At 40.9% G+C, this 26,877-nt stretch overlaps 1 protein-coding gene across 1 annotated transcript in view; it reads right to left on the reverse strand.

Annotated features, from left to right (window-relative positions):
* Window positions 1–14,307, reverse strand: part of LOC139413679 (fibroblast growth factor receptor substrate 2-like) — a 41,655-nt gene extending 27,348 nt beyond the window's left edge. Inside the window, exons 1-5 of the mRNA XM_071161339.1 lie at window positions 14,057–14,307; window positions 12,735–12,859; window positions 9,419–9,506; window positions 4,110–4,296; window positions 2,722–2,883 (exon numbers count right to left, since the gene is read on the reverse strand). Coding sequence (XP_071017440.1) covers window positions 2,722–2,883; window positions 4,110–4,296; window positions 9,419–9,484 — 415 coding nt within the window. The 5' untranslated portion in view covers window positions 9,485–9,506; window positions 12,735–12,859; window positions 14,057–14,307. The remainder of the gene's footprint in view (window positions 1–2,721; window positions 2,884–4,109; window positions 4,297–9,418; window positions 9,507–12,734; window positions 12,860–14,056) is intronic.
* Window positions 14,308–26,877: the final 12,570 nt, after the last annotated feature.

A 26,877-nucleotide genomic window follows, 5' to 3' on the forward strand; every position in this document is an offset into this window, starting at 1 on the left:
GCTAGCAAGCAAGAGATAAGAACGTTGCCAGCCAGTATTTCAATGGAACATCTAGAACGAACGACTGGGTCGCGTCCATAGATTCAGAACAAAAAGACTGAATGACTCTAGCAACCCTAGATTTGTGATGGGACTATATCTTGTGGAAGGATGAAACAGTATGAATAAATTCATCAAAACAACCATTTTAATGAATATGTTGGTAACCCATTGTATAAAAGTGATAATGCCCTCGAAGCCGGTGTTTGGAAAGGGATACCTAGTCAGGTGAACAACTGAATGCATTCAACTTAAATGTGTCTTCCGCATTTAACCCAACTCCCTCTAAATCAGAGCATATATTGGCATGGCTTGCCGGCCCTCGACGAACACCAATATCCTCCAAACAGCGGCTTCGAGGGCATTATAACTTAATTATGCCTACACCCTTAAAAAATGACCCACGGGCTTAGTAAATATTGCAAAAGAAAATCAATGATTTTTACTTAAAATAATAGGTTTTTGGTTTTACTTACATTATAATAATGTATATGTGTTGAAAAAGAACAAATATTTCTAAGTAACAACCAACAACTTAAAAATATGATATTCAAAGTATCATTATTATGTTGGACTGACAAGATAAATCTAGTTCCGAATGTCAATCGTGCTTGGAACATTTCAACTGACTTTGTCTTGATCTTTCCCCTCTGGAATGGCCATGCGGCAGGTAAGGACCAAATTATAACTTGGAATGTAGTTTGGATCTCTCGACACATATTTTCGACTGAATTTCGAAAATATTTGTGGTAAAGATAAGGTAGAGTTAGATAATATTCTTCAAGTACGAAAAGCCTTTAACTAGCTATATTGCCAGAGCATATTATATTTGCACATTGATAAGCTAGCTAGTTAACGGCCGTGATGTCTGTATAGTTAGCAATTGGTGGGCATACTACTAGCGAACGTAAACTCACTCACTTTTGTACATTGCCTTGGTCCGTACAATTTACCTTATTTTAGCACCCCAAAAACATAATACTGCCAGATCAGCTGTAATATCAATACCATTGTAAAGCACACTTTCTTCCCATTCCAACAAAATAAATTACATGACCTAAACGCTGCCCGTTTCTGCATTATTCAAGAAGGCAATGAGCCCTGTTAGGTATTTTTTTGAATGGTGGGGAAGCGTAACTAAAGCGTGATAGTGAGAAGGAGAGATGTTGTGTGGGAAAGAAATAAAAAAAATCACTCGATCTGTCCAACTTATCACCTTATCGCCTCTAAAATGTAAATAAAACACTATAAAGAGTTTATATAATGTGTGATTACATACCTATTTGAAGGTTTGTGTCGAATTTGAATCGGGTTTTTAGGACGGTGCTAAAGTGATCTTCAGAAGTAAATCGTTTTTTTGAGTCGTGATCGCTTGCAGTGACGACGCAAAATATGACCCCGGTCACTGTCCATTTCTAGTTTTTAAACGATGAGAGAAGTGCTACACCTGGTGGAGAGAGATTGTAAGACAGAAATAGTAGCTTTATGCGTGCTGTGCGTTACGGCATGACACGTCATGATGTAACGGAGGGTCCGTTTTTAAAACTTTTCTCCAATACTAAAGAGCCGATCAATGCTTGAATAGAAACGTAGTTCATACCCCAGATTTTGAAGTCAACACAGTCGCTACAGTCCCATTCGTTTTCTTTGCAGCCTCATTTGAATATCGCGGTTGCGCACATTTGTACGGAATGGGGTGAGTTTACGTTAGTAAGTTAGCAGTGCATTTAATCACCTTCGCGCTGTTTCTAACCTTTGTCATTTTTGTGTACGTTTATATTATATAATATATTGTTTACATACCCTACATTATTCATCTCATATGTATACGTATATACTGTACTCTATATCATCTACTGCATCTTTATGTAATACATGTATCACTAGCCACTTTAACTATGCCACTTTGTTTACATACTCATCTCATATGTATATACTGCACTCAATACCATCTACTGTATCTTGCCTATGCCGCTCTGTACCATCACTCATTCATATATCTTTATGTACATATTCTTTATCCCCTTACACTTGTGTCTATAAGGTAGTAGTTTTGGAATTGTTAGCTAGATTACTTGTTGGTTATTACTGCATTGTCGGAACTAGGGGCGGCAGGGTAGCCTAGTGGTTAGAGCGTTGGACTAGTTATCGGAAGGTTGCAAGTTCAAATCCCAGAGCTGACAAGGTACAAATCTGTCGTTCTGCCCCTGAAAAGGCAGAACGAGGCAGGCCGTCATTGAAAATAAGAATTTGTTCTTAACTGACTTGCCTAGTTAAATAAAGGTAAGATAAAATAAGGAACAAAAATTTGTATACAGTTCCATTCTTGTATATTTTATTTGTTGTGTTACTACATTTTTAAACTCTGGATTGTTAGGACGGGCTCGTAAGCATTTCAAGTTAGTCTACACCTGTTGTATTTGGTGCAATGTGACAAATATAATTAGATTTTGGATTTAAGCAAAAAAAATCACGGTTAAGGCTTTGTATTTGGGACATGTGACAAATTAAATGTTATTTGATTTTCTTTCGACACCAGATCCCTGATATCTGGAATTATTACTCTGATTTTCGCACCACTCTTTTCAAACACATATTCTCAGCTATTGCTCCACATCTGTCCTGTATTACTGTGAAATTACATTTTAAATTGTGTGTGTTTGTATCTGTGTTTGTGCTTACTGTTGGGTGTCTGTGGTGTTCGAGGCATGTCTATCTCTCGTGCGTGTCCACTGCCGGTCATGATCATAGGCTCCTCCACCACATTGATACTGTTGCACTGCATCAGCTCCTGGAGGAGGTTGAAAATCTCCTCCGCACGAGAACATTTAAACGCAAAGATCCCTGCACAACCACAAGAGAAAACACACATACAGTTGAAGTCAGAAGTTTACATACACCTTAGCCAACTACATTTAAACTAAGTTTTTCACAATTCCTGACATTTCATCCTAGTAACAATTCCCTGTCTTAGGTCAGTTAGGATCACTACTTTATTTTAAGAATGTGAGAATAATAGTAGAGGGAATTATTTATTTCAGCTTTTATTTATTTCTTTCATCACATTCCCAGTCGGTCAAAAGTTTACATACACTCAATTAGTATTTGGTAGCATTGCCTTTAAATTGTTCAACTTGGGTCAAACATTTCAGGTAGCCTTCCACAAGCTTCCCACAATAAGTTGGGTGAATTTTGGCCCATTCCTCCTGACAGAGCTGGTGTAACTGAGTCAGGTTTGTAGGCCTCCTTCCTTTCACACGCCTTTTCAGTTCTGCTCACAAATTGTCTATAGAATTGAGGTCAGGGCTTTGTGATGGCCACTGCAATACTTTCACTTTGTTTTCCTTAAGCCATTTTGCCACAACTTTGGAAGTATGCTTGTCCCCATGTGCAGTTGCAAACCGTAGTCTGGCTTTTTTATGGTGGTTCTGGAGCAGTGGCTTCTTCCTTTCTGAGCGGCCTTTCAGGTTGTCGACATAGGACTCGTTTTTACTGTGGATATATATACTTTGTACCGGTTTCCTCCAATTGACTCAAACGATTAGCCTATCAGAAGCTTCTAAAGCCATGACATCATTTTCTGGAATTTTCCAAGCTGTTTAAATGCAAAGTCAACTTAGTGTATGTAAACTTCTGACCCACTGGAATTGTCATACAGTGAAATAATCTGTCTGTAAACAATTGTTGGAAAAATTACTTGTGCCAGGCACAAATTAGATGTCCTAACCGACTTGCCAAAACTATAGTTTGTTAACAAGAAATTTGTGGAGTGGTTGAAAACGAGTTTTAATGACTCCAACCTAAGTGTATGTAAACGTCTGACTTCAACTATATATATATATATATATATATATATATATATATGTTGTTATCTTAAACTAATCTAAAGCTGTTGTTTGAAAGCAAAGATTCCTGACCAAAAATACCATATCATTCCAATTGTGGTTCATTTTAATACAAAGTAGAACAGAAACGTTGCCCTTATTCAGCACTGCATGTACACACATCTCATAGGGCAACATTTTGTAATACCTATGAACTATTAGCTAGGCCAGTTGGTTCAGACTCACCCTGTCCAGTCTGACAGCGCCGGCCACTCTCGAATGAGAAGAGGTTGGAGTCGTAGCCATAGCGCCGCAGACATAGGTAGGGCCACCGGATGGCGTCCCTCTTGCGTGTGTGTAGGATGAGCTCGGTCTGGGTGAGCTCCATGGTCCCAGAACCCAACTCATTCCCCTCATCATCCACATTGGTCACCTGCCATGGGAAAATACCAATAAGTAAGGTAACCGTTTGTGATCCCACTTCAAACAAGCTACAATTTATAAAGGATTTATTTAGCATACATATAGTCTCCATAAGGACGACATAGATCAGTGGTCACCAACCGGTCGATCTTCAAGGCATTCCTAGTTGATCACCAAACATGTCTGTAGAAAAGCCAACAAGAATGCATAAAGGTTTGCACTCCTGTTTTTGGTGTTGCACTGTTGGCGGTACAGTGTCTTGCAAAAGTATTCATCACGCTTGGCGTTTTCCTATTTTGTTGCATTACAACCTGTAATTTAAATGGACATACACAAAATAGTCCAAATTGATGAAGTGAAATGAATTATTATTTTTTTAAATTATTCTACAAAATAAAGAACTGAAAAGTGGTGTGTGCATATATATATTCACGCCCTTTGCTATGAAGCCCCAAAATAAGATCTGGTGCAACCAATTTCCTTCAGAAGTCACATAATTAGTTAGAATGCACACAGTTGGACTTTATTTAAGTGTCACATGATCTGTCAAATGATCTCAGTATATATACACACCCATTCTGAAAAGTCCCAGAGTCTGCAACACCACTAAGCAAGGGGCACCACCAAGCAAGCGGCACCATGAAGACCAAGGAGCTCTCCAAACAGGTCAGGGACAAAGTTGTGGAGAAGTACAGATCAGGGTTGGGTTATAAAAAAATATCAGAAACTTTGAATATCCCACGGAGCACCATTAAATCCATTATTAAAAAATACAATAAACCTGCCAAGACAGGGCTGCCCACCAAAACTAACAGACCAGGCAAGGATGGCATTCATCAGAGAGGCAACAAAGAGATCAAAGATAACCCTGAAAGAGCTGCAAAGCTCCACTGCGGAGATTGGAGTATCTGTCCATAGGACCACTTTAAGCCGTAAACTACACAGAGCTGGGCTTTATGGAAGAGTGGCTTGAAAAAAAGCCATTGCTGAAAAGAATAAGCAAACACATTTGGTGTTCGCCAAAAGGCATGTGGGAGACTCCCCAAACAAATGGAAGAAGCTACTCTGGTCAGATGAGACTGAAATGGAGCTTTTTGGCCATCAAGGAAAACGCTATGTCTGGCGCAAACCCAACACCTCTTATCACCCCGAGTGCACCATTCCACAGTGAAGCATGTTGGTGGCAGCATCATGATGTGGGGATGTTTTTCATTGGCAGGGACTGGGAAACTGGTCAGAATTGAAGGAATGATGGATGGCACTAAATACAGGGAAATTCTTTGGGAAACCTGTTTCAGTCTTCCAGAGATTTGAGACTTGGACGGAGGTTCACCTTCCAGCAGGACAATGACCCTAAGCATACTGCTAAAGCAACACACAAGTGGATTAAGGGGAAACATTTAAATGTCTTGGAATGGCCTAGTCAAAGCCCAGACCTCAATCCAACTGAGAATATGTGGTATGACTTAAAGATTGCTGTACACCAACGGAACCCATCCAACTTGAAGGAGCTGGAACAGTTTTGCCTTGAAGAATGGGCAACAATCCCAGTGGCTAGATGTGCCAAGCTTATAGAGACATACCCCAAGAGACTTGCAGCTGTAATAGGGGTGAATAATTATGCAGCTCAAGTTTTGTTTATTTGTCTAATTTCTTGTTTGTTTCACAATAAAAAATATTTTGTATCTTCAAAGTGGTAGGCATGTTGTGTAAATTAAATGATACAAACCCCCCAAAAATCAATCAATTTTAATTCCAGTTGTAAGGCAACAAAATAGGAAAAATGCCAAGGGGTGAATACTTTCGCAAGCCACTGTAGGTGCGCTTGATTCAGAAGCCCTGCGCACCAGGAAGGCAAAGTCTTCCCTTTTGAACCAATTCATTTGTGTGAAAAGACAGGCAATTTTGGTAATAGCCTACGTGACATTTCAGTACTTCTAAAACCATGACCAGAGAGAGACTGTCAAAGAATACAGCAAAAAGCTACTGTTTTAATGAGTGAGTTCATGTCTAAGTTTTTATTCAGCACTGTCAACACTGTTTTTATTCAACACTATAACAAAACATAAAACGCAGTTCTCTCTACTTCCATTTGCACTGCAATAAATGATAAGCCAAGTGTATAGATAGCCCTGTGTTTTTATTATTATTAGCAGACATTGCTTCTATTTTAATATGAAGGAATATTTCACTTTCTCTGGTCATAGGAACAACATGAATTTGTGCCTGAGGCGACTCGAGTTTCACCATCAGGTGGAAGATGGTGGTCAGTATCACCGGAGGAATTAACTTTTTATTTTTTATTTAACTAGGCAATTCGGTTAAGAACAAATTCTTATTTACAATGACGGGACACCAGGGAACAGTGGTCAGTTCATAACTGACTTGCCTAGTTAAATAAAATCAATAAATGTAATTCATCCGGAAGGGGCAGAACAGATTTGTACCTTGTCAGCTCGGGGATTCAATCCAGCAACCTTTCGGTTACTGGCCCAACGCTCTAGCCACTAGGCTACCTGCCGCCGCAGGAAAGGAAGGAAAGAGCATGGACAGTGAAAGGCAGACCCTCTGCTGCGCTCTCCCTCCCTTCCTCCGCTAAGACTAAAGCCGTGTTCAAAATAACTGGGAACTCGGAAATCTCTGACTTCCGACTTCAATGCATTCAAGACAACTGGAAACTTTGGGGGAAAAAAGAGATCCGACTGTGAAAAAAAGTTTTAAACAGTCATCCAACTGCGAATTCCAAGTCCGAAACTGGCATCTTTCTAGAGCTCCAACGTTCCGACTTGAAGATCCCTGACGTCATGATTTGACCTCATTTCCCCCCCAGAGTTCCCAGTTGTCTTGAAAGTATCATGTCCATCAGATGCAGGTACCATCAGTCCAGTCAAATAAAAAAGCTAACTTTTTGCAAATGATTTCAATTTATGCTCAGCTGTGCCTCGCAAGTGCTACACCAACTGATCTATTTTGTTATAAAGCTCAAGTTTTCAAATGTAATATGGTCTGAGAAAAACAATATTGGCAGGGCAGGCATATACAGTATATATTGAATACGCTGTGATAATGTATGAGGCCTAGTGCACAAACGTCATTCCTACAGAACTGTTTCTATTAGGTTAATGTTACATTTTTTAAGTAATCTTTTCTTCTTTAAAAACAAATCTGAGCGTTAGATCTCGGCTTGCTTTTTGACTGCGAAAGTGATCTCGACTCAGAAAAGGTTGGTGACCACTGACATAGATGTAGAGCATAAATCTGTGTCTAAATTAAGACCGATTATTGTATTTGGAAGTACATTGTCTATAATGCAGTCACTATATGTAAACAAAAGGTAAACAGGGCATAGTACAGTACATTTCACTGCACCTATCCAGTATTTGACAAGATATACAATGGGGAGAACAAGTATTTGATACACTGCCGATTTTGCAGGTTTCACCACTTACAAAGCATGTAGAGGTCAAAAATCCAGAAAATCACATTGTATGATTTTTAAGTAATTAATTAGCATTTTATTGCATGACATAAGTATTTGACACATCAGAAAAGCAGAACTTAATATTTGGTACAGAAACCTTTGTTTGCAATTACAGAGATCATACGTTTCCTGTAGTTCTTGACCAGGTTTGCACACACTGCAGCAGGGATTTTGGCCCACTCCTCCATACAGACCTTCTCCAGATCCTTCAGGTTTCGGGGCTGTCGCTGGGCAATACGGACTTTCAGCTCCCTCCAAAGATGTTCTATTGGGTTCAGGTCTGGAGACTGGCTAGGCCACTCCAGGACCTTGAGATGCTTCTTACGGAGCCACTCCTTAGTTGCCCTGGCTGTGTGTTTCAAGGTCTGGAAGACCCAGACACGACCCATCTTCAATGCTCTTACTGAGGGAAGGAGGTTGTTGTCCAAGATCTCGCGATACATGGCCCCATCCATCCTCCCCTCAATACGGTGCAGTCGTCCTGTCCCCTTTGCAGAAAAGCATTCCCAAAGAATTATGTTTCCACCTCCATGCTTCACGGTTGGGATGGTGTTCTTGGGGTTGTACTCATCCTTCTTCTTCCTCCAAACACAGCGAGTAGAGTTTAGACCAAAAAGCTCTATTTTTGTCTCATCAGACCACAAGACCTTCTCCCATTCCTCCTCTGGATCATCCAGATGGTCATTGGCAAACTTCAGACAGGGGGACCTTGCGTGCACTGCAAGATTTTAATCCATGACGGCGTAGTGTGTTAATAATGGTTTTCTTTGAGACTGTGGTCCCAGCTCTCTTCAGGTCATTGACCAGGTCCTGCCGTGTAGTTCTGGGCTGATCCCTCACCTTCCTCATGATCATTGATGCCCCATGAGGTGAGATCTTGCATGGAGCCCCAGACCGAGGGTGATTGACCGTCATCTTGAACTTCTTCCATTTTCTAATAATTGCGCCAACAGTTGTTGCCTTCTCACCAAGCTGCTTGCCTATAGTCCTGTAGCCCATCCCAGCTTAGTGCAGGTCTACAATTTTATCCCTGATGCCCTTACACAGCTCTCTGGTCTTGGCCATTGTGGAGAGGTTGGAGTCTGTTTGATTGAGTGTGTGGACAGGTGTCTTTTATACAGGTAACGAGTTCAAACAGATGCAGTTAATACAGGTAATGAGTGGAGAACAGGAGGGCTTCTTAAAGAAAAACTAACAGGGCTGTGAGAGCCGGTTGGTAGGTTACTTACTGGTTGGTAGGTGATCAAATACTTATGTCATGCAATAAAATGCAAATTAATTACTTAAAAATCATACAATGTGATTTCTGGATTTTTGTTTTAGATTCCGTCTCTCACAGTTGAAGTGTACCTATGGTAAAAAATTACAGACCTCTACATGCTTTGTAAGTAGGAAACACTGCCGATTTTGCAGGTTATCAAATACTTGTCCTCCCCACTGTATATATTTTTTAGATATTAGGCATCAATTGATAGCTGGATAGCTGACTATCCACTGTTATATCCGAGCCATAATAGCCAGGTGTATAGGACAAAAGCACAACAGCAAAGAACAGCTCATCATAACAATAAAACACCATAGACTAGGTATCTGATCAAATCAAATACACCACACACTAAGGCAGCCAATATATGAGGGTTTAGAAAGGAACCTTGAATTTAGTGAGATGGTTGTCTTGTATGGGGTCTCTGTATAGACAGCTCCAGCAGCTCCCCATTGCTCAGCAGGACAGCTGAAACCTACAGTACAGTGAAAAATATAAGATAGATGTTATCCCATGAACACACACACTGTAGAGGAGTGGGACAAAAGACCTATGAACGATTTCATTAGAACATTTTGATACAAGGAAAATCAAATCAAAGTTTATTTGTCACGTGCGCCGTAGACCTTACAGTGAAATGCTTACTTACAGGCTCTAACCAATAGTGCAAAAAGGTATTAGGTGAAAAATAGGTAAGTAAAGAAATAAAAAACAATAGTAAAAAATAACAGTAGCAAGGCTATATACAGTAGCGAGGCTATAAAAATAGCGAGGCTACATACAGACACCGGTTAGTCGGGCTGATTTGAGGTAGTACAGTGCCTTGCGAAAGTATTCGGCCCCCTTGAACTTTGCGACCTTTTGCCACATTTCAGGCTTCAAACATAAAGATATAAAACTGTATTTTTTTGTGAAGAATCAACAACAAGTGGGACACAATCATGAAGTGGAACGACATTTATTGGATATTTCAAACTTTTTTAACAAACCAAAAACTGAAAAATTGGCCGTGCAAAATTATTCAGCCCCTTTACTTTCAGTGCAGCAAACTCTCTCCAGAAGTTCAGTGAGGATCTCTGAATGATCCAATGTTGACCTAAATGACTAATGATGATAAATACAATCCACCTGTGTGTAATCAAGTCTCCGTATAAATGCACCTGCACTGTGATAGTCTCAGAGGTCCGTTAAAAGCGCAGAGAGCATCATGAAGAACAAGGAACACACCAGGCAGGTCCAAGATACTGTTGTGAAGAAGTTTAAAGCCGGATTTGGATACAAAAAGATTTCCCAAGCTTTAAACATCCCAAGGAGCACTGTGCAAGCGATAATATTGAAATGGAAGGAGTATCAGACCACTGCAAATCTACCAAGACCTGGCCGTCCCTCTAAACTTTCAGCTCATACAAGGAGAAGACTGATCAGAGATGCAGCCAAGAGGCCCATGATCACTCTGGATGAACTGCAGAGATCTACAGCTGAGGTGGGAGACTCTGTCCATAGGACAACAATCAGTCGTATATTGCACAAATCTGGCCTTTATGGAAGAGTGGCAAGAAGAAAGCCATTTCTTAAAGATATCCATAAAAAGTGTTGTTTACAGTTTACCACAAGCCACCTGGGAGACACACCAAACATGTGGAAGAAGGTGCTCTGGTCAGATGAAACCAAAATTGAACTTTTTGGCAACAATGCAAAACGTTATGTTTGGCGTAAAAGCAACACAGCTGAACACACCATCCCCACTGTCAAACATGGTGGTGGCAGCATCATGGTTTGGGCCTGCTTTTCTTCAGCAGGGACAGGGAAGACGGTTAAAATTGATGGGAAGATGGATGGCGCCAAATACAGGACCATTCTGGAAGAAAACCTGATGGAGTCTGCAAAAGACCTGAGACTGGGACGGAGATTTGTCTTCCAACAAGACAATGATCCAAAACATAAAGCAAAATCTACAATGGAATGGTTCAAAAATAAACATATCCAGGTGTTAGAATGGCCAAGTCAAAGTCCAGACCTGAATCCAATCGAGAATCTGTGGAAAGAACTGAAAACTGCTGTTCACAAATGCTCTCCATCCAACCTCACTGAGCTCGAGCTGTTTTGCAAGGAGGAATGGGAAAAAATGTCAGTCTCTCGATGTGCAAAACTGATAGAGACATACCCCAAGCGACTTACAGCTGTAATCGCAGCAAAAGGTGGCACTACAAAGTATTAACTTAAGGGGGCTGAATAATTTTGCACGCCCAATTTTTCAGTTTTTGATTTGTTAAAAAAGTTTGAAATATCCAATAAATGTCGTTCCACTTCATGATTGTGTCCCACTTGTTGTTGATTCTTCACAAAAAAATACAGTTTTATATCTTTATGTTTGAAGCCTGAAATGTGGCAAAAGGTCGTAAAGTTCAAGGGGGCCGAATACTTTCGCAAGGCACTGTATGTACATGTAGATATGGTTAAAGTGACTATGCATATATGATGAACAGAGAGTAGCAGTAGCGTAAAAGAGGGGTTGAGGGGGGGCACACAATGCAAATAGTCCGGGTAGCCATTTGATTACCTGTTCAGGAGTCTTATGGCTTGGGGGTAAAAACTGTTGAGAAGCCTTTTTGTCCTAGACTTCGCACTCCGGTACCGCTTGCCATGCAGTAGTAGAGAGAACAGACAATGACTGGGGTGGCTGGGGTCTTTGACAATTTTTAGGGCCTTCCTCTGACATCGCTTGGTGTAGAGGTCCTGGATGGCAGGCAGCTTAGCCCCAGTGATGTACTGGGCTGTACGCACTACCCTCTGTAGTGCCTTGCGGTTGGAGGCCGAGGAATTGCTGTACCAGGCAGTGATGCAACCAGTGCTCTCGATGTTGCAGCTGAAGAACCTTTTGAGGATCTCAGGACCATTGCTAAATATTTTTAGTTTCCTAAGGGGGAATAGGCTTTGTCGTGCCCTCTTTACGACTGTCTTGGTATGTTTGGACCACTCTAGTTTGTTGGTGATGTGGACACCAAGGAACTTGAAGCTCTCAACCTGCTCCACTACAGCCCTGTCGATTAGAATGGGGGCGTGCTCGGTCCTCCTTTTCCTGTAGTCCACAATAATCTCCTTAGTCTTGGTTACGTTGAGGGATAGGTTGTTATTCTGGCACCACCCGGCCAGGTCTCTGACTTCCTCCCTATAGGCTGTCTCTTCATTGTCGGCGATCAGGCCTACCACTGTTGTGTCGTCTGCAAACTTAATGATGGTTTTGGAGTCGTGCCTGGCCATGCAGTCGTGGGTGAACAGGGAGTACAGGAGGAGTCTGAGCATGCACCCCTGGGGGGCTCCAGTGTTGAGGATCAGCGTGGCAGATGTGTTGCTACCTACCCTCAACACCTAGGGGCGGCCCATCAGGATGTCCAGGATCATGTTGCAGAAGGAGGTGTTTAGTCCCAGGATCCTTAGTTTAGTGATGAGCTTTGAGGGCACTATGGTGTTGAACGCTGAGCTGTAGTCAATGAATAGCATTCTCACATAGGTGTTCCTTTTGTCCAGGTGGGAAAGGGCAGTGTGGAGTGCAATAGAGATTTCATCGTCTGTGGATCTGTTTGGGCGGTATGCAAATTGGAGTGGGTCTAGGGTTTCTGGTATAATGGTGTTGAAAAGTGACATTTGTCTGTCTGTCTAATGATCACTGTCTATTAAACACACACACACACAGTATTCCTACCCAGTCCAGGCCATCAGTGGGAGTGATCCCAGCGTCAATCCCAAAGTCCTCTGCTGGGTGTCATGGTGGAGAGAGAGCTCGTAGATTGGATGGACATCAGCAACAGGAGCATTATTTTCTCCCTCCTGCAAGAGAACATTTTGAGAAAAAATGGAAAGGTTTACTAAAGGGCCTGTACTCATAAAGTGTCTCAGAGTAGGAGTGCTGATCGAGGATCAGGTAAACCTCCAGTCAATAATGATCTAAAAGGCAAAAATTATCCTAGATCAGCACTCCTACTTTATGAATACAGGCCCAGGTTTACAATTTATTGTTTCTACCCCCAGAGTTTTTTGTTGTTGTTGAGTAAAACAACTAAATTAGCAACCAAACTCTGAGTATGAAGTAGACTAGGCCAAACTCATCACTAGTATAACAGGGATAAATGAAAACAAAAAAAATCCAAGATACAACCTTAGAAGTGTGGGTGATGAATCCAAGGTGTTTAGTGTAGTCTGGTGCCACCCTTGGGCCCAGACATAAATAACAGCATGTTAGCTGGCCCAGATATGAGTATTTCCACTACTATGATACATTATTTATTTTAATTGATGGTCAGCATGCATTTGTGTTGCATTTGCCGCATTACCATGTTTATTAGGCCTACCATGTTATAACTTCAATAACGGACTATTGAGACAAACAGACTAACATGTTTGTGTGCAATTCCCCCAATCAAACTGCACTGTAAATAGACACACCAGCTGTCAGTATGTCTTACCTGCCCACAATAAGAGACAAATAGCCTATAATAATGCTTTGATCATTCATACACGGGATTTTTGTTAGGGTTAGCCTATACAAAATGAATACAAAATATTACTACTGTAATCATTTGTGGTGTTTCTAATTTCATATAGCTAAGCAGCCTATATCACCATACTGACTATGTGATCCCGATGTGATATCCTGAGTTATTAAACGGGATGAAAATGTCATTCTTTTTCAAAAGAGATACTATAGCTAGCGATTCCCAGGTCCCTTAATACGAATTTCCTTTCGCCAGCTAAACACTAAGACAACGCAACGCATGGTGAACTCTAAAAAAATCTAATAAAAAACAATGAATCGACGTCGCCATACAAACGCAGCGTTTATAAATGTGCAGCGCAGCAGCCGAGCAGGTATAACTGTAGAGGAACACAGACAGCTTTTTTGCATGAAACACTGCACACTGACATTGTTTAGCCTATCTGTGAAAATGGGAGGGGACACATGGGAGAAAGCCATATCGCAGATAACAGGTTTACTAAAGGAAACATACAGCAGCAGTTGCTACTCACATGTTTGGCAAGGATTGTTATGCGAGACGAGAATGACCAAGACTGCAAATTGTTGTCAGAGCTGGTCAGATACGCGTCGGTTTCTGATGCTAGTATTGTATATGACACTTGTTAAATAAGAAAGGAAAATAAATTATCTGAAAATAAAGCAATAAACTGTTGTTTATATTTTATTTACGCCCCCCCTGCTGCAGCACGGGCCTCTCTTTGACATTTCCCGACCACCGGGGTGAGAGTTCACAATCAGACAACGAGGTTTTGTGGAGCGACAAGAAGGTAAAGAAAGCTGGAGGACTGAATGTGACGCAAAGGTGTGAATATGGTTTGCTATAGGACGATGTGGTAGGTGCTAGGCCCGTGTGCAGCCCCTACAAGAATAGTCACAGTAGGCAAATTGGCGTTTAAAAGACATCTAAAATACGGATTTCATCCAGACGTTGAAGTTAGTTTCAATTTAGGTTCTGAATGAAAGGTGAAAATACGTATTTTCCAGACTTTGAAATCAGGTTCATTTTCAGTTCTGAATGAGAGTTGAAATACGTAATTTATAGACATCTATGTTTGGGCCAAATCAAGGCTGGTCCAGACCGGACAACATCTGAACAAAACATAGACATCTATGATTGGTTCAGATTTGGACTGGACTGGACCAAAAACCAACGTCCATGGACGTGGAAGTCAAGGCCAGAGTTATAGCCTAAAGCAGGGATGGGCAACTCCAGTCCACAGGTCCGGAAAAGTGTCACACTTTTCCCCCATCCCAAGTCAACACAATTAATTAATTAAGCTAATTCTAAACTGAAGATTATGATTAGTTGATTATTGGAGTCACATGTGTTAGCTGGGACTGGGGTAAAAGTGTTACACCATCCAGGCCCCAGAGAACTGGAGTTGCCCATCCCTGGTCTACAGTGTTGCCTAAAATTTTATTTTAGGAATCCCGAATCTACACTACCGGTCAAAAGTTTTAGAACACCTACACATTCAAGGGTTTTTCTTTATTTTTTATAAAAATTCTACATTGTAGAATAATAGTGAAGACATCAAAACTATGAAATAACACATCATGTAGTAATCATGTATCATGTAGTAATCAAAAATGTGTTAAAAAAAAAAAAAAAAATGTTATATTTGAGATTCTAGAAATAGCCACCCTTTGCTTTGATGACAGTTTTGCACACCCTTGGCATTCTCTCCTCCAGCTTCACATGGAATGCTTTTCCAACAGTCTTGAAGGAGTTCCCACATATGCTGAGCACTTGTTGGCTACTTTTCCTTCACTCTGCGGTCCGACTCATCCCATCCTATCTCAATTTGGTTGAGGTAGGGGGATTGTGGAGGCAAGGTCATATGATGCAGAACTCCATCACTCTCCTTCTTGGTAAAATAGCCCTTACACAGCCTGGAGGTGTGTTGGGTCATTGTCCTGTTGAAAAATAAATGGTAGTCCCATTTAGAGCAAAACCAGATGAGATGGCGTATCACTGAAATTGTCCCCATCTTCCTATCTGAATGTTTGTTTTGTCTTGTTCATTTTAAAGTTGATGATACAACAATAAAAATGAAAAACATATGGTTTTTTAATTGTATTTTCTAAACCAGATCTATTGTGTTATATTCTCCTATATTCAATTAACATTTACACAAACTTCAGAGTGTTTTCTTTCAAATGAAATCAAGAATATGCATATCCTTGGTTCTGAGCCTGAGCTACAGGCAGTTAGATTTGGGTATGTCTACAGGCGGAAATGGAAAAAAGTAGGGGGTTAGCTGTAAGAGGTTATTAACTTCTTATGGCTGAGGGGCAGTATTGAGTAGCTTGGATGAATAAGGTGCCCAAAGTAAACTACCTGCTACTCAGGCCCAGAAGCTAAGATATCAAATCAAATTTATTTATATAGCCCTTCTTTCATCAGCTGTTATCTCAACGTGCTGTACAGAAACCCAGACTAAAACCCCAAACAGCAAGCAATGCAGGTGTAAAAGCACGGTGGCTAGGAAAAACTCCCTAGAAAGGCCAAAACCTAGGAAGAAACCTAGACAGGAACCAGGCTATGAGGGGTGGCCAGTCCTCTTCTGTCTGTGCCGGGTGGAGATTATAACAGAACATGGCCCAGCTGTGCAAATGTTCATAAATGACCAGCATGGTCAAATAATAATAATCACAGTAGTTGTCGAGGGTGCAGCAAGTCAGCACCTCGGGACTAAATGTCAGTTGGCTTTTCATAGCCAAGCATTAAGAGTATCTCTACTGCTCCTGCTGTCTCTAGAGAGTTGAAAACAGCAGGTCTGGGACAGGTAGCACGTCCGGGGAACAGGTCAGGGTTCCATAGCCGCAGGCAGAACAGTTGAAACTGGAGCAGCAGCATGGCGAGGTGGACTGGGGACAGCAAGGAGTCATCATGCCAGGTAGTCCTGAGGCATGGTCCTAGGGCTCAGGTCCTCCGAGAGAGAGAAAGAAAGAGAGAGAGAGAGAATTAGAGAGAGCATACTTAAATTCACACAGGACACCGGATAAGACAGGAGAAGTACTCCAGATATAACAGACCCTAGCCACCCGACACATAAACTACTGCAGCATAAATACTGGAGGCTGAGACAGGAGGGGTCAGGAGACACTGTGGCCCCATCCGATGATACCCCCGGACAGGGCCAAACAGGCAGGATATAACCCCACCCACTTTGCCAAAGCACAGCCCCCGCACCACTAGAGGGATAACTTCAACCACCAACTTATCATCCTGAGACAAGGCCGAGTATAGCCCACAAAGATCTCCACCACGGCACAACCCAAGGGGGGGGGGGCGCCAACCCAGACAGGAAGATCACGTCAGTGACTCAATCCACTCTAGGGACGGCATGGAAGAGCACCAGTAAGCCAGTGACTCAGCCCCTGTAATAGGGTTAGAGGCAGAGAATCCCAGTGGAGAGAGGGGAACCGGCCAGGCAGAGACAGCAAGGGCGGTTCGTTGCTCCAGAGCCTTTCCGTTCACCTTCACACCCCTGGGTCAGACTACACTCAATCATATGACCCACTGAAGAGATGAGTCTTCAGTAAACTTAAAGACCGAGTCTGCGTCTCTCACATTGGTAGGCAGACCACTCCATAAAAATGGAGCTCTATAGGAGAAAGCCCTGCCTCCAGCTGTTTGCTTAGAAATTCTAGGGACAATTAGGAGGCCTGCGTTTTGTGACCGTAGCGTACGTGTAGGTATGTACAGCAGGACCAAATTGGAAAGATAGGTAGGAGCAAGCCCATGTAATGCTTTGTAAGTTAGCAGTAAAACCTTGAAATCAGCCCTTGCCTTAACAGGAAGCCAGTGTATGGATGCTAGCACTGGAGTAATATGATAATTTTTTTTGGTTCTAGTCAAGATTCTAGCAGCCGTATTTAGCACTAACTGAAGTTTATTTAGTGCATTATCCGGGTAGCCGGAAAGTAGAGCACTGCAGTAGTCTAACCTAGAAGTAACAAAAGCATGGATGAATTTTTCTGCATAATTTTTGGACATAAAGTTTCTGATTTTTGCAATGTTACGTCTTGATATGTTCAGCAAAAGAGAGATCAGGGTCCAGAGTAATGTCGAGGTCCTTCACAGTTTTATTTGAGACGACTGTACAACCATCAAGATTAATTTTCAGATTCAACAGAATATCTCTTTGTTTCTTGGGACCTAGAACATGCATCTCTGTTTTGTTGGAGTTTAAAAGTAGGACGTTGCAGCCATCCACTTCCTTATGTCTGAAACACTGGCTTCTAGCGTGGGCAATTTTGGGGCTTCACCATGTTTCATTCAAATGTGCAGCTGTGTTTCCTCTGCAGCAGAGATAACTCTCGGTCTTCCATTCCTGTGGCGGTCCTCATGAGAGCCAGTTTCCTCATAGAGCTTGATGGTTTTTGCGACTGCAAATTTTCTGTACTGACTGACCTTCATGTCTTAAAGACATGATGCACTGGTTTTATTTGTCCTGATTCCTGTGACTAATCAATTTAAGCTCTGAAAATCAGTTACCCAACTTTATCAGGAGGAATTATCGTGAGCCTATGTGCAATGTGTTTACATAGTGTCAGAACATAAATTACAAGATTATGTAATAATGCTGATATTGCATCAAATGGTTGTTTTATGCAACAGAATAAGAGTTGTTAGAACGTTCATCTGTGTTTGTTCTACTGAGAATGGACCTCTGGAAGATTTACGATATCTTTGGGCGATACCCGCATTCCAGAGCATGAGTTAATGTTTCTGCTCTATAAGGGACCAGAAAGAGATGACCCCAGGGCCAGACCTTGGTCTCTACACAAAGATAACTGTTTTTACAGCAGATACTGCCAATGTTGAATGTTTATCATTTTAAACTAGGAAAATAGACCCTTAATCTTAGACTTGGGACCACACAGCTATTCCACTGAATAGCAGGCTAATGATTGCTTTGCAATGCTTACAGTTAGCCACTGATACAAAAAGATAACTGTTTTTACAGCAGATACTGTCTGCTGTGAATTATAGGTATCTTTCATACTATTCTTAGCCTTGTGACCCATTCCATACATATGTTGTTTGTCATGTAGCCTGAAGGGGGTGTATCTTGGCTATAAAAGACCTTTGTACTTTTGTCTCGAGGCTCTCAACAAATCATCTGAGGGTGATTCGTCGACCAGCTATCATTAACGTAGAGCACTCAATTGATTCACTTTAAATGTGTGTGTTGTATTGATCTGCTCCCTTATTAATTTGTGAATAAAGATTTAGTTTAAGAATAACTCTGACTTGTGTGATAAGTTTGTCTCTCCTCATTTGATAGTAAAGAAATTACCCACCACATTTGGCGGTGAGGATGGGATGTGAATCTTCACTTGGTGACCGCTCCTGACGACCTGGGTAAATCGTGCACGAGGGATCCCTCAAACTTGGGATCTCAGGGAGACCACACTTTGGGAATGGAGCAGATGGACCCACCTTTGATCTGAGAGGCAGAGAGCCAAGTGGATACCACATCCCGAACTTAGTTTAAAAAAAGAAAGAGGTGAGCGAAACACGCAAAGTGAAGTTTTTATTATTTTAAATGTGCTAGCCATGTATGCCCTGGATTTGGTCATTTAGGGTTAAACATCTAGAATCTGTGTGAACTAAATGAAAACTAGAATCTGTGTGAACTAGTTAAGGCCATTTATGATATAGTATAAGATAGTAAGGTGCACTTGTAATTGTTTTAAACCTGTACCGCATTTTAGAAGTATTGAAAGATGTAAATGTATGAGTTGCATAATCCTAGGAACTAACCATTAGAAAATAGAAAATATTCCTGCAGGTCGAAAAACAATTAATTGATGAGGTATGTTTGGGAATATCATTGTGTGACTGTGATATGAGAGTTGTGTGAATGTGGAAATGAGTCTTAATCAGATGATTGAAATTTGGATAATAAGCATTGATATAATGTTATCTTGGGGTTCCGTTCCTTCACTGCCCATCATTGAATATCACAGGGTGATATTGAGAGCGGGATGATATTTTAGAAAGCAGCGTCTATAGTCTATAGTTCCTGAGAGGCTTGATTTTGCCGTGGTTTCTGGGAGGTTAGAGAACCGTTGAGGATCCCATGACGGGCTGGTCATTGTCCGGGAAACAAAAGTAAATTTTTTGGTTACACTGGGAGTATGTTTGGAGTGGAGAGTCCTTGAAAACGCAAATGGAATGGTTGATGTGAGTACCTAAGGATTTCCTATATTTTATATGGATTCTGTGAAGATATGAAAATGTGATGAATTCAATGTGTGTATGTGTGAATAATCATTTACTAGAGATTTGATAAAGTCATACAAGGAATATAATGAGATGCAACTTAAACAACCCATACGTAAACATACGTAGGTTTTGAGTTGGTCTCTTTAATGGATCATTTGATAAAGATGAGGTTTAAGCATTATTAAACTGTCTACAAAGTCTGGGCAATTATCTCAGAAACTGTTTGGAGTGTGTCCACTTTTGGTTAATTTACCTTAACGATGTAACTATAAAACGCTTATTGGATTTTCTTTCCCCCGGGTACAAGATTTGAAATAAAACTGCCCTTAAAACCTTTTGTGACTAGGGGGCAGTATTTTCATTTTTGGAAAAATAACATTCCCGTAGTAAACGGGATATTTTGTCAGGACAAGATGCTAGAATATGCATATAATTGACAGCTTAGGATAGAAAACACTCTAAAGTTTCCAAAACTGTAAAAATATTGTCTGTGAGTATAACAGAACTGATATTGCAGGCGAAAGCCTGAGAAAAATCCAATCCGGAAGTGACTCATCTTTTGAAAGCTCTGCGTTCCAATGCGTCCCTATTGAGCAGTGAATGGGCTATCAACCAGATTACTTTTTCTCCATATTCCCCAAGGTGTCTACAGCATTGTGAGTAGTTTTACGCATTTATGTTGAAGAATACCCGTAAGCGGCTACATTGCGCAACTGGTCACCTGATGGCTCCCAGAGTGATTCTCGCGTAAAATACAGAGGTAGCCATTATTCCAATCGGTCCTACTGAAAAACCAATTGTCCCGGTGGATATATTATCGAACAGATATTTGAAAAACACCTTGAGGATTGATTATAAACAACGTTTGCCATGTTTCTGTCGATATTATGGAGCTAATTTGGAATATTTTTCTGAGTTTTCGTGACTGCAATTCCCGGGCGAATTCTCAGCCAAACGTGAAGAACAAACGGAGCTATTTCACCTACAAAAATAATATTTTGGGAAAAAAGGAACATTGACTATCTAACTGGGAGTCCCGTGAGTGAAAACATCCGAAGCTCATCAAAGGTAAACTATTTAATTTGATTGCTTTCTGATTTCCGTGACCAAGTTACCTGCTTCTAGCTGGACAAAATGCTATGCTATGCTATCGATAAACTTACACAAATGCTTGTCTAGCTTTGGCTGTAAAGCATATTTTGAAAATCTGAGATGACAGGGTGATTAACAAAAGGCTAAACTGTGTCTCAATATATTTCACTTGCGATTTTCATGAATAGGAATATTTTCTAGGAATATTTATGTCCGTTGCGTTATGCTAATTAGTGTCAGTCGATGATTATGCGGGATGGGGAGTCACTAGAGATTTTAAGGCCTGAAAAATATTTTTTTTTCTTCTTCCCAGTATGAGAGGAGTTGCTATATTTATTGAATGAACCTTTTTCCATAAAGTTAGAGCGATTTAAGATGGCATCTCGACGTAACTTATAATGTTGTACAAAGCCTAGGGTATCCATCAAACTAATTATCATTGTGGGATTAATACGATGTAGTAAAGTATTTGAAACATGTTGCATGAGAAAACATAATCTGATTTTATTAGATCTGTTTCCTAATCAATGAATGTCGATTTAACTTGTTGACTGCTAATCTGTTCCTTTTGCGCATGTGAGAATCTCTGCCGAGAAATGCTTGGACCTTTAAGGCTATTTTCTGGGAAATGTGTCGTTATTATGTGCCAGATGTTAAGATTACAAACCATCATAATTGGGTTATTTGCAGGATTTCTTCGTTATTTCAATAGCATTGGGTCTATGGTGTTGACTAAAATCTGTGTTTCTGATTGTAATTCAACTATTGGTATGTTTTGCCTGGACAGATACGACCACCAGGGTTTGTTTAAGATATGAACTGAACGTTTTAACAGCTTGCTTAGCTCAAATTGAAAGGCTAATTTATTCAGCATAAATACCGAGGCGATTTCGATGTAATACGCTGTCTGTTGCCTAAATGGTCTGCTGGAATAACATACTGAGAATAGAGTCGTATTGAAATAACTGAATCAAAGAAGAGACAGTTACCTAAATCGAATGAATTCTAATAATAGCGGATAGGTACTTGCAATAGAGCTATGCCCTTGATCATAATTTATATCTAAACATGAGTATTACTTATTGCAGGATACAACTGCAATGAACTGAAGTTGTGGTTAGGAAAAGGCTCTGGTATTCTGAAATGTATTTGTTTTTTTTCTTATGGATTGACTGAACATTTCATAAGTGTGGAGCCAAAAGAGAAGAGAAAGTTGTCAAGTTTGTTTTTAACCTTACAATAGAGGTAAGCGCAGAACGTTGTTAGAGAATGGGTTATATTTTTTTCCTACTGGTAAGAAAAGAAGAGTTAGTCGTGCTCGCTGGGCTATATCGGGCTGTAAGGGATGAAGTGGGACAATTGCAGTAGAGGTCTGAATAGTTGAATTGGAAATGTTCTGTGATAATTTCTGATTACTGTTGCTGGGTTTTATAGTTTAGGTAACACCAGTGAATTTGAGCAGGAAGTTAATGTATTCTAACATTATAATCTGTTTCCATTAGGTGGAACAATCTCCGGTCATGAAAGTGGATTGCAGTTTGAGTTTATTTTTATTTTTACAGGGACAGTGCACATTAATCAAAGTTGCAGTAAAAGTGACGGTTTTAGCCAGCCGGCTATTTTTCAACCGCAGTTCCTGGGCAGGTTATTTAAAACAATTACAATACAGACAATCAAGGAACAGTGAGCACACGCAGAGCGACATAGAACAAGCAACACATAGCACGCAAAAAGCAACAAAACAAAATAAATAGTGTTTCCACGTCTCACCAGCTACAGACAACATGGAAAGCGGCAATACACAGCTAGTGATTATTTTCACTAGTCTGATTGGCCTTTAGCCATGTCTTCGTGTTATTTTTGAAGGTGTGATAGGTGGTACAATTGTGTGTGTCTGGTGGCAGGGTATTCCAGACATGGGAAGCTCTCACAGAGAAAGCAGATTGACAAAATATACTTTTCCTTAAGGGAACTATACAGTCACCTCTCATGGCAGACTTTGTGGGCTTCCTATCAAGCATTTTTAGAGCCTGATTGCAGACAGACTGAATGGCTTTTAATGTTGTTCAGCAAGCTTGGGCCCAACTATTCAAGCAGTATGTTAAATGGGGGAGTATCATAGATTTGAAGTACAGTTTTGATACCTCTGTCGTCAAACAATTTCATATATATCGGAAAATAGCAAGATTGAATTTTGTTGTTTGATTTACCTTTTTCACCTGCCTTTTAAAAGAGAAGTTTGAATCAAGTATGCCAAGGTACTTAAAATCAGATACCCCCTTTTCCCCTAGGAGAGGAACATGCAGACTATTTTCTTCACATTGAGATGCAAACATGAGTCACTGAGCCACTTTGTAACCTGGACCATTATCGTAGTGAGTTCTTGTGCAGCTTGTGATGCACATAAACTCAGCAAAAAAAGAAACATACCTTTTTCAGGACCCTGTCTTTCAAAGATAATTCGTAAAAATCCAAATAACTTCACAGATCTTCATTGTAAAGGGTTTAAACACTGTTTCCCATGCTTGTTCAATGAACCATAAACAATTAATGAACATGCACCTGTGGAATGGTCATTAAGACACTAACAGCTTACAGAAGTTAGGAAATTAAGGTCACAGTTATGAAAACTTAGGATACTAAAGAGGCCTTTCTACTGACTCTGAAAAACACCAAAAGACAAATGCCCAGGGTCCCTGCTCATCTGCGTGAACGTGCCTTAGGCATGCTGCAAGGAGTCATGAGGACTGCAGATGTGGCCAAGGCAATAAATTGCAATGTCCGTACTGTGAGACACCTAAGACAGCACTACAGGGAGACAGGACAGACAGCTGATCGTCCTTGCAGTGGCAGACCATATGTAACAACACCTGCACAGGATCGCTACATCTGAATATCACACCGGCGGCACAGGTACAGGATGGCAACAACAACTGCCCAAGTTACACCAGGAACGCACAATCCCTCCATCAGTGCTCAGACTGTCCACAATAGGCTGCGAGAGGCTGGACTGAGGGCTTGTAGGCCTGTTGTAAGGCAGGTCCTCATCAGACATCACCGGCAACAACGTCGCCTATGGGCACAAACCCACCGTCGCTGGACCAGATAGGACTGGCAAAAAGTGCTCTCCGCTGACAAGTCGCGGTTTTGTCTCACCAGGGGTGATGGTTGGATGCGCGTTTATTGTCGAAGGAATGAGCATTACACCGAGGCCTGTACTCTGGAGCGGGATCGATTTGGAGGTGGAGGGTCCATCATGGTCTGAGCGGTGTGTCACAGCATCATCAAACTGAGCTTGTTGTCATTGCAGGCAATCTCAACACTGTGCGTTATAGGGAAGACATCCTCCTCCCTCATGTCGTACCCTTCCTACAGACTCATCCTGACATGACCCTCCAGCATGACAATGCCACCAGCCATACTGCTCGTTCTGTGCGTGATTTCCGGCAAGACAGGAATGTCAGTGTTCTGCCATGGCCAGCGAAGAGCCCGGATCTCAATCCCATTGAGCACGGCTGGTACCTGTTGGATCAGAGGGTGAGGGCTAGGGCCATTCCTCCCAGAAATGTCCGGGAACTTGCGGGTGCCTTGGTGGAAGTGTGGGGTTTTAGTTTCTGGGATCCATGCTGATCAATTGGAGTGTGATAGATAACTAAAGCGTATTTTATTAAACTCCATTGTTGCATGCACTGCATTATGCATTAAATATTTGCATTTCACTGTCTATGAAGATATAGCTTTGAATCTCATAAACTGTATGCTTCTTTTGTTTTTCTTCATGGGTTCGTGCAGGTGACTGTGTATCATGACATCCCCAGACAAATTGGTAGAATGGTTAGAATATGTGTTGGAGGTTGAAATGGGAGACAGTGCTAAGTTTATTGGGAGGAGGCTGAGCCAATGTCATAGCAGCCGGTCACGTGCAGGAACACATGCACAATGAGTTACAATGAGTTATTGCTTTTATTCTTGTTTGATGAAGAATGTATGCATTTTCTTCATGTGAATTAATGTTTTTTAATCTTTAATCTTAAACTCTCAAAATGGGGGAATGTCAGAACATAAATTACAAGATTATGTTATAATGCTGATATTGCATCAAATGGTTGTTTAAGGCAACAGAATAAAGGGTTGTTAGAACGCTCATCTGTGTTTGTTCTACTGAGGATGGGCCTCTGGAAGATTTACAATGTCTTTGGGTGATACCGCATTCCAGAGCATGTTAATGTTTCTGTTCTATAAGGTACCAGGGAGAGATGACCCCAGGGCCAGACCTTGGTCTCTACACAAAGAAAACTGTTTTTACAGCAGATACTTTCAATGTTGAATGTTTATCATTTTAAACTACGGAAATAGACCCTTAATCTTAGACTTGGGCCCACACAGCTATTCCACTGAATAGCAGGCTAATGATTGCTTTGCAATACTTACAGTTAGCCACTGATTCCTTCCAAACCACTCATTGTTGAATTTATGTCCAATGGCCGATGAGCACCGATACGTTTCATTTATAATTTCTCTTCATTATTTCTCATCATATGACAAGGATTCAAAAGGATTTGCCAGCAGATTGTAGATGATGATGACTGTTAGCTAAGATTTTGAAAGTATGATGTTGACATGATCCGTCTTGGATGGGTACTTCTAATGTAACTCTATGGCAGCACCCAAAGGGCTTGAATTTTATAGCTCTACCCTTAGATGCTTGGCGATGATGTAGTGTCCCCATGAGTGACAGAACACTGAGCCAATTACGGCACAACGTTCCATATTTTCTGCTGGCTTGCCCCACCACCACAGAAAGCACTGAGCTAGGCTGAAACACCTGCATTTCAGAGCTGCCTTACTCAAGAAAACAAAAACGAGACCATGTTTGTATGTGGCTTTATTAACTCAATGATATATACATGTTTTACAAACTGATGTCACACATAAAAAAATATGTTTTGCTAAATATGTGGGTCTCAATGCAGGTGGAATGATGGGTCGCCACTGGTGCAGGATATAGTGAAAGTATAATCCTTACATAAGACATCAACAAAAATATTTAATGTATTCATTGTCTGTTCTAAACATATCGGTATGATAGGCATTTATATATCAGAAAATGTAGAAATGTAAAAAATATTTTCAGAACATAAATGGCTAGCCTATTTTCATTCACTATAGAAATAACAATCCAACAACTTCTCCAAGGTCATGAACAGTCAAAAATCATGTTTTTCATGAAATGAAACCAGATCAAATTATGATGATCCAAAGTATGAAAAATGACTATTGCTTCTACATTGATAAAGTTTGATCATAAAGTTACTGGTCCCCTCCCCCATGTCAAACACTTGGATTCAGAAGGTGGGATTATTAAGGGGATAGGGTGACATCACCCCAACTCTCAATTGAATACACCAATGGTAACATTATATTCTCTTGCCTAATTTAAATATGTACCTCCTTGTAACTAACATTGGAGAAGGCGTGTTTGCAGAGGGCTGTGGTTTATATAGCTAGATACAGTGGGGAGAACAAGTATTTGATACACTGCCGATTTTGCAGGTTTTCCTACTTACAAAGCATGTAGAGGTCTGTAATTTTTATCATAGGTACACTTCAACTGTGAAGTTTATTGGATTATTACATTAGATCAGGGGTGTCAAACATATGGCAGGGGATGAAATCAATATACTTTAAAATGACTAAAACCAAATCGAAACTGTATAAAAATGATAAGACCTATATTCATACAGTTTGACTGTCCAGCTCGCTAATAATCTTGATGAATAGACGCAAGGAAATACAACCAAATGTCAGTGCAGTGCTCGAATGCGGCCTCAGGGGCTAAATTTGGACACCCAGCATTTAGATCAAGGGTTCCCAAAGTTTTTCACTTCCAGCATTGGGGAACATCCCGAGCCCCCGCTGCGCACGCCATATCTATTTCTATGGGCACGAGCACTGTTGACACAAACTGTTCACACCCCT

Source organism: Oncorhynchus clarkii, chromosome 7 (genome assembly GCF_045791955.1).
Source record: "Oncorhynchus clarkii lewisi isolate Uvic-CL-2024 chromosome 7, UVic_Ocla_1.0, whole genome shotgun sequence".
NCBI classification, from domain to species: domain Eukaryota; kingdom Metazoa; phylum Chordata; class Actinopteri; order Salmoniformes; family Salmonidae; genus Oncorhynchus; species Oncorhynchus clarkii.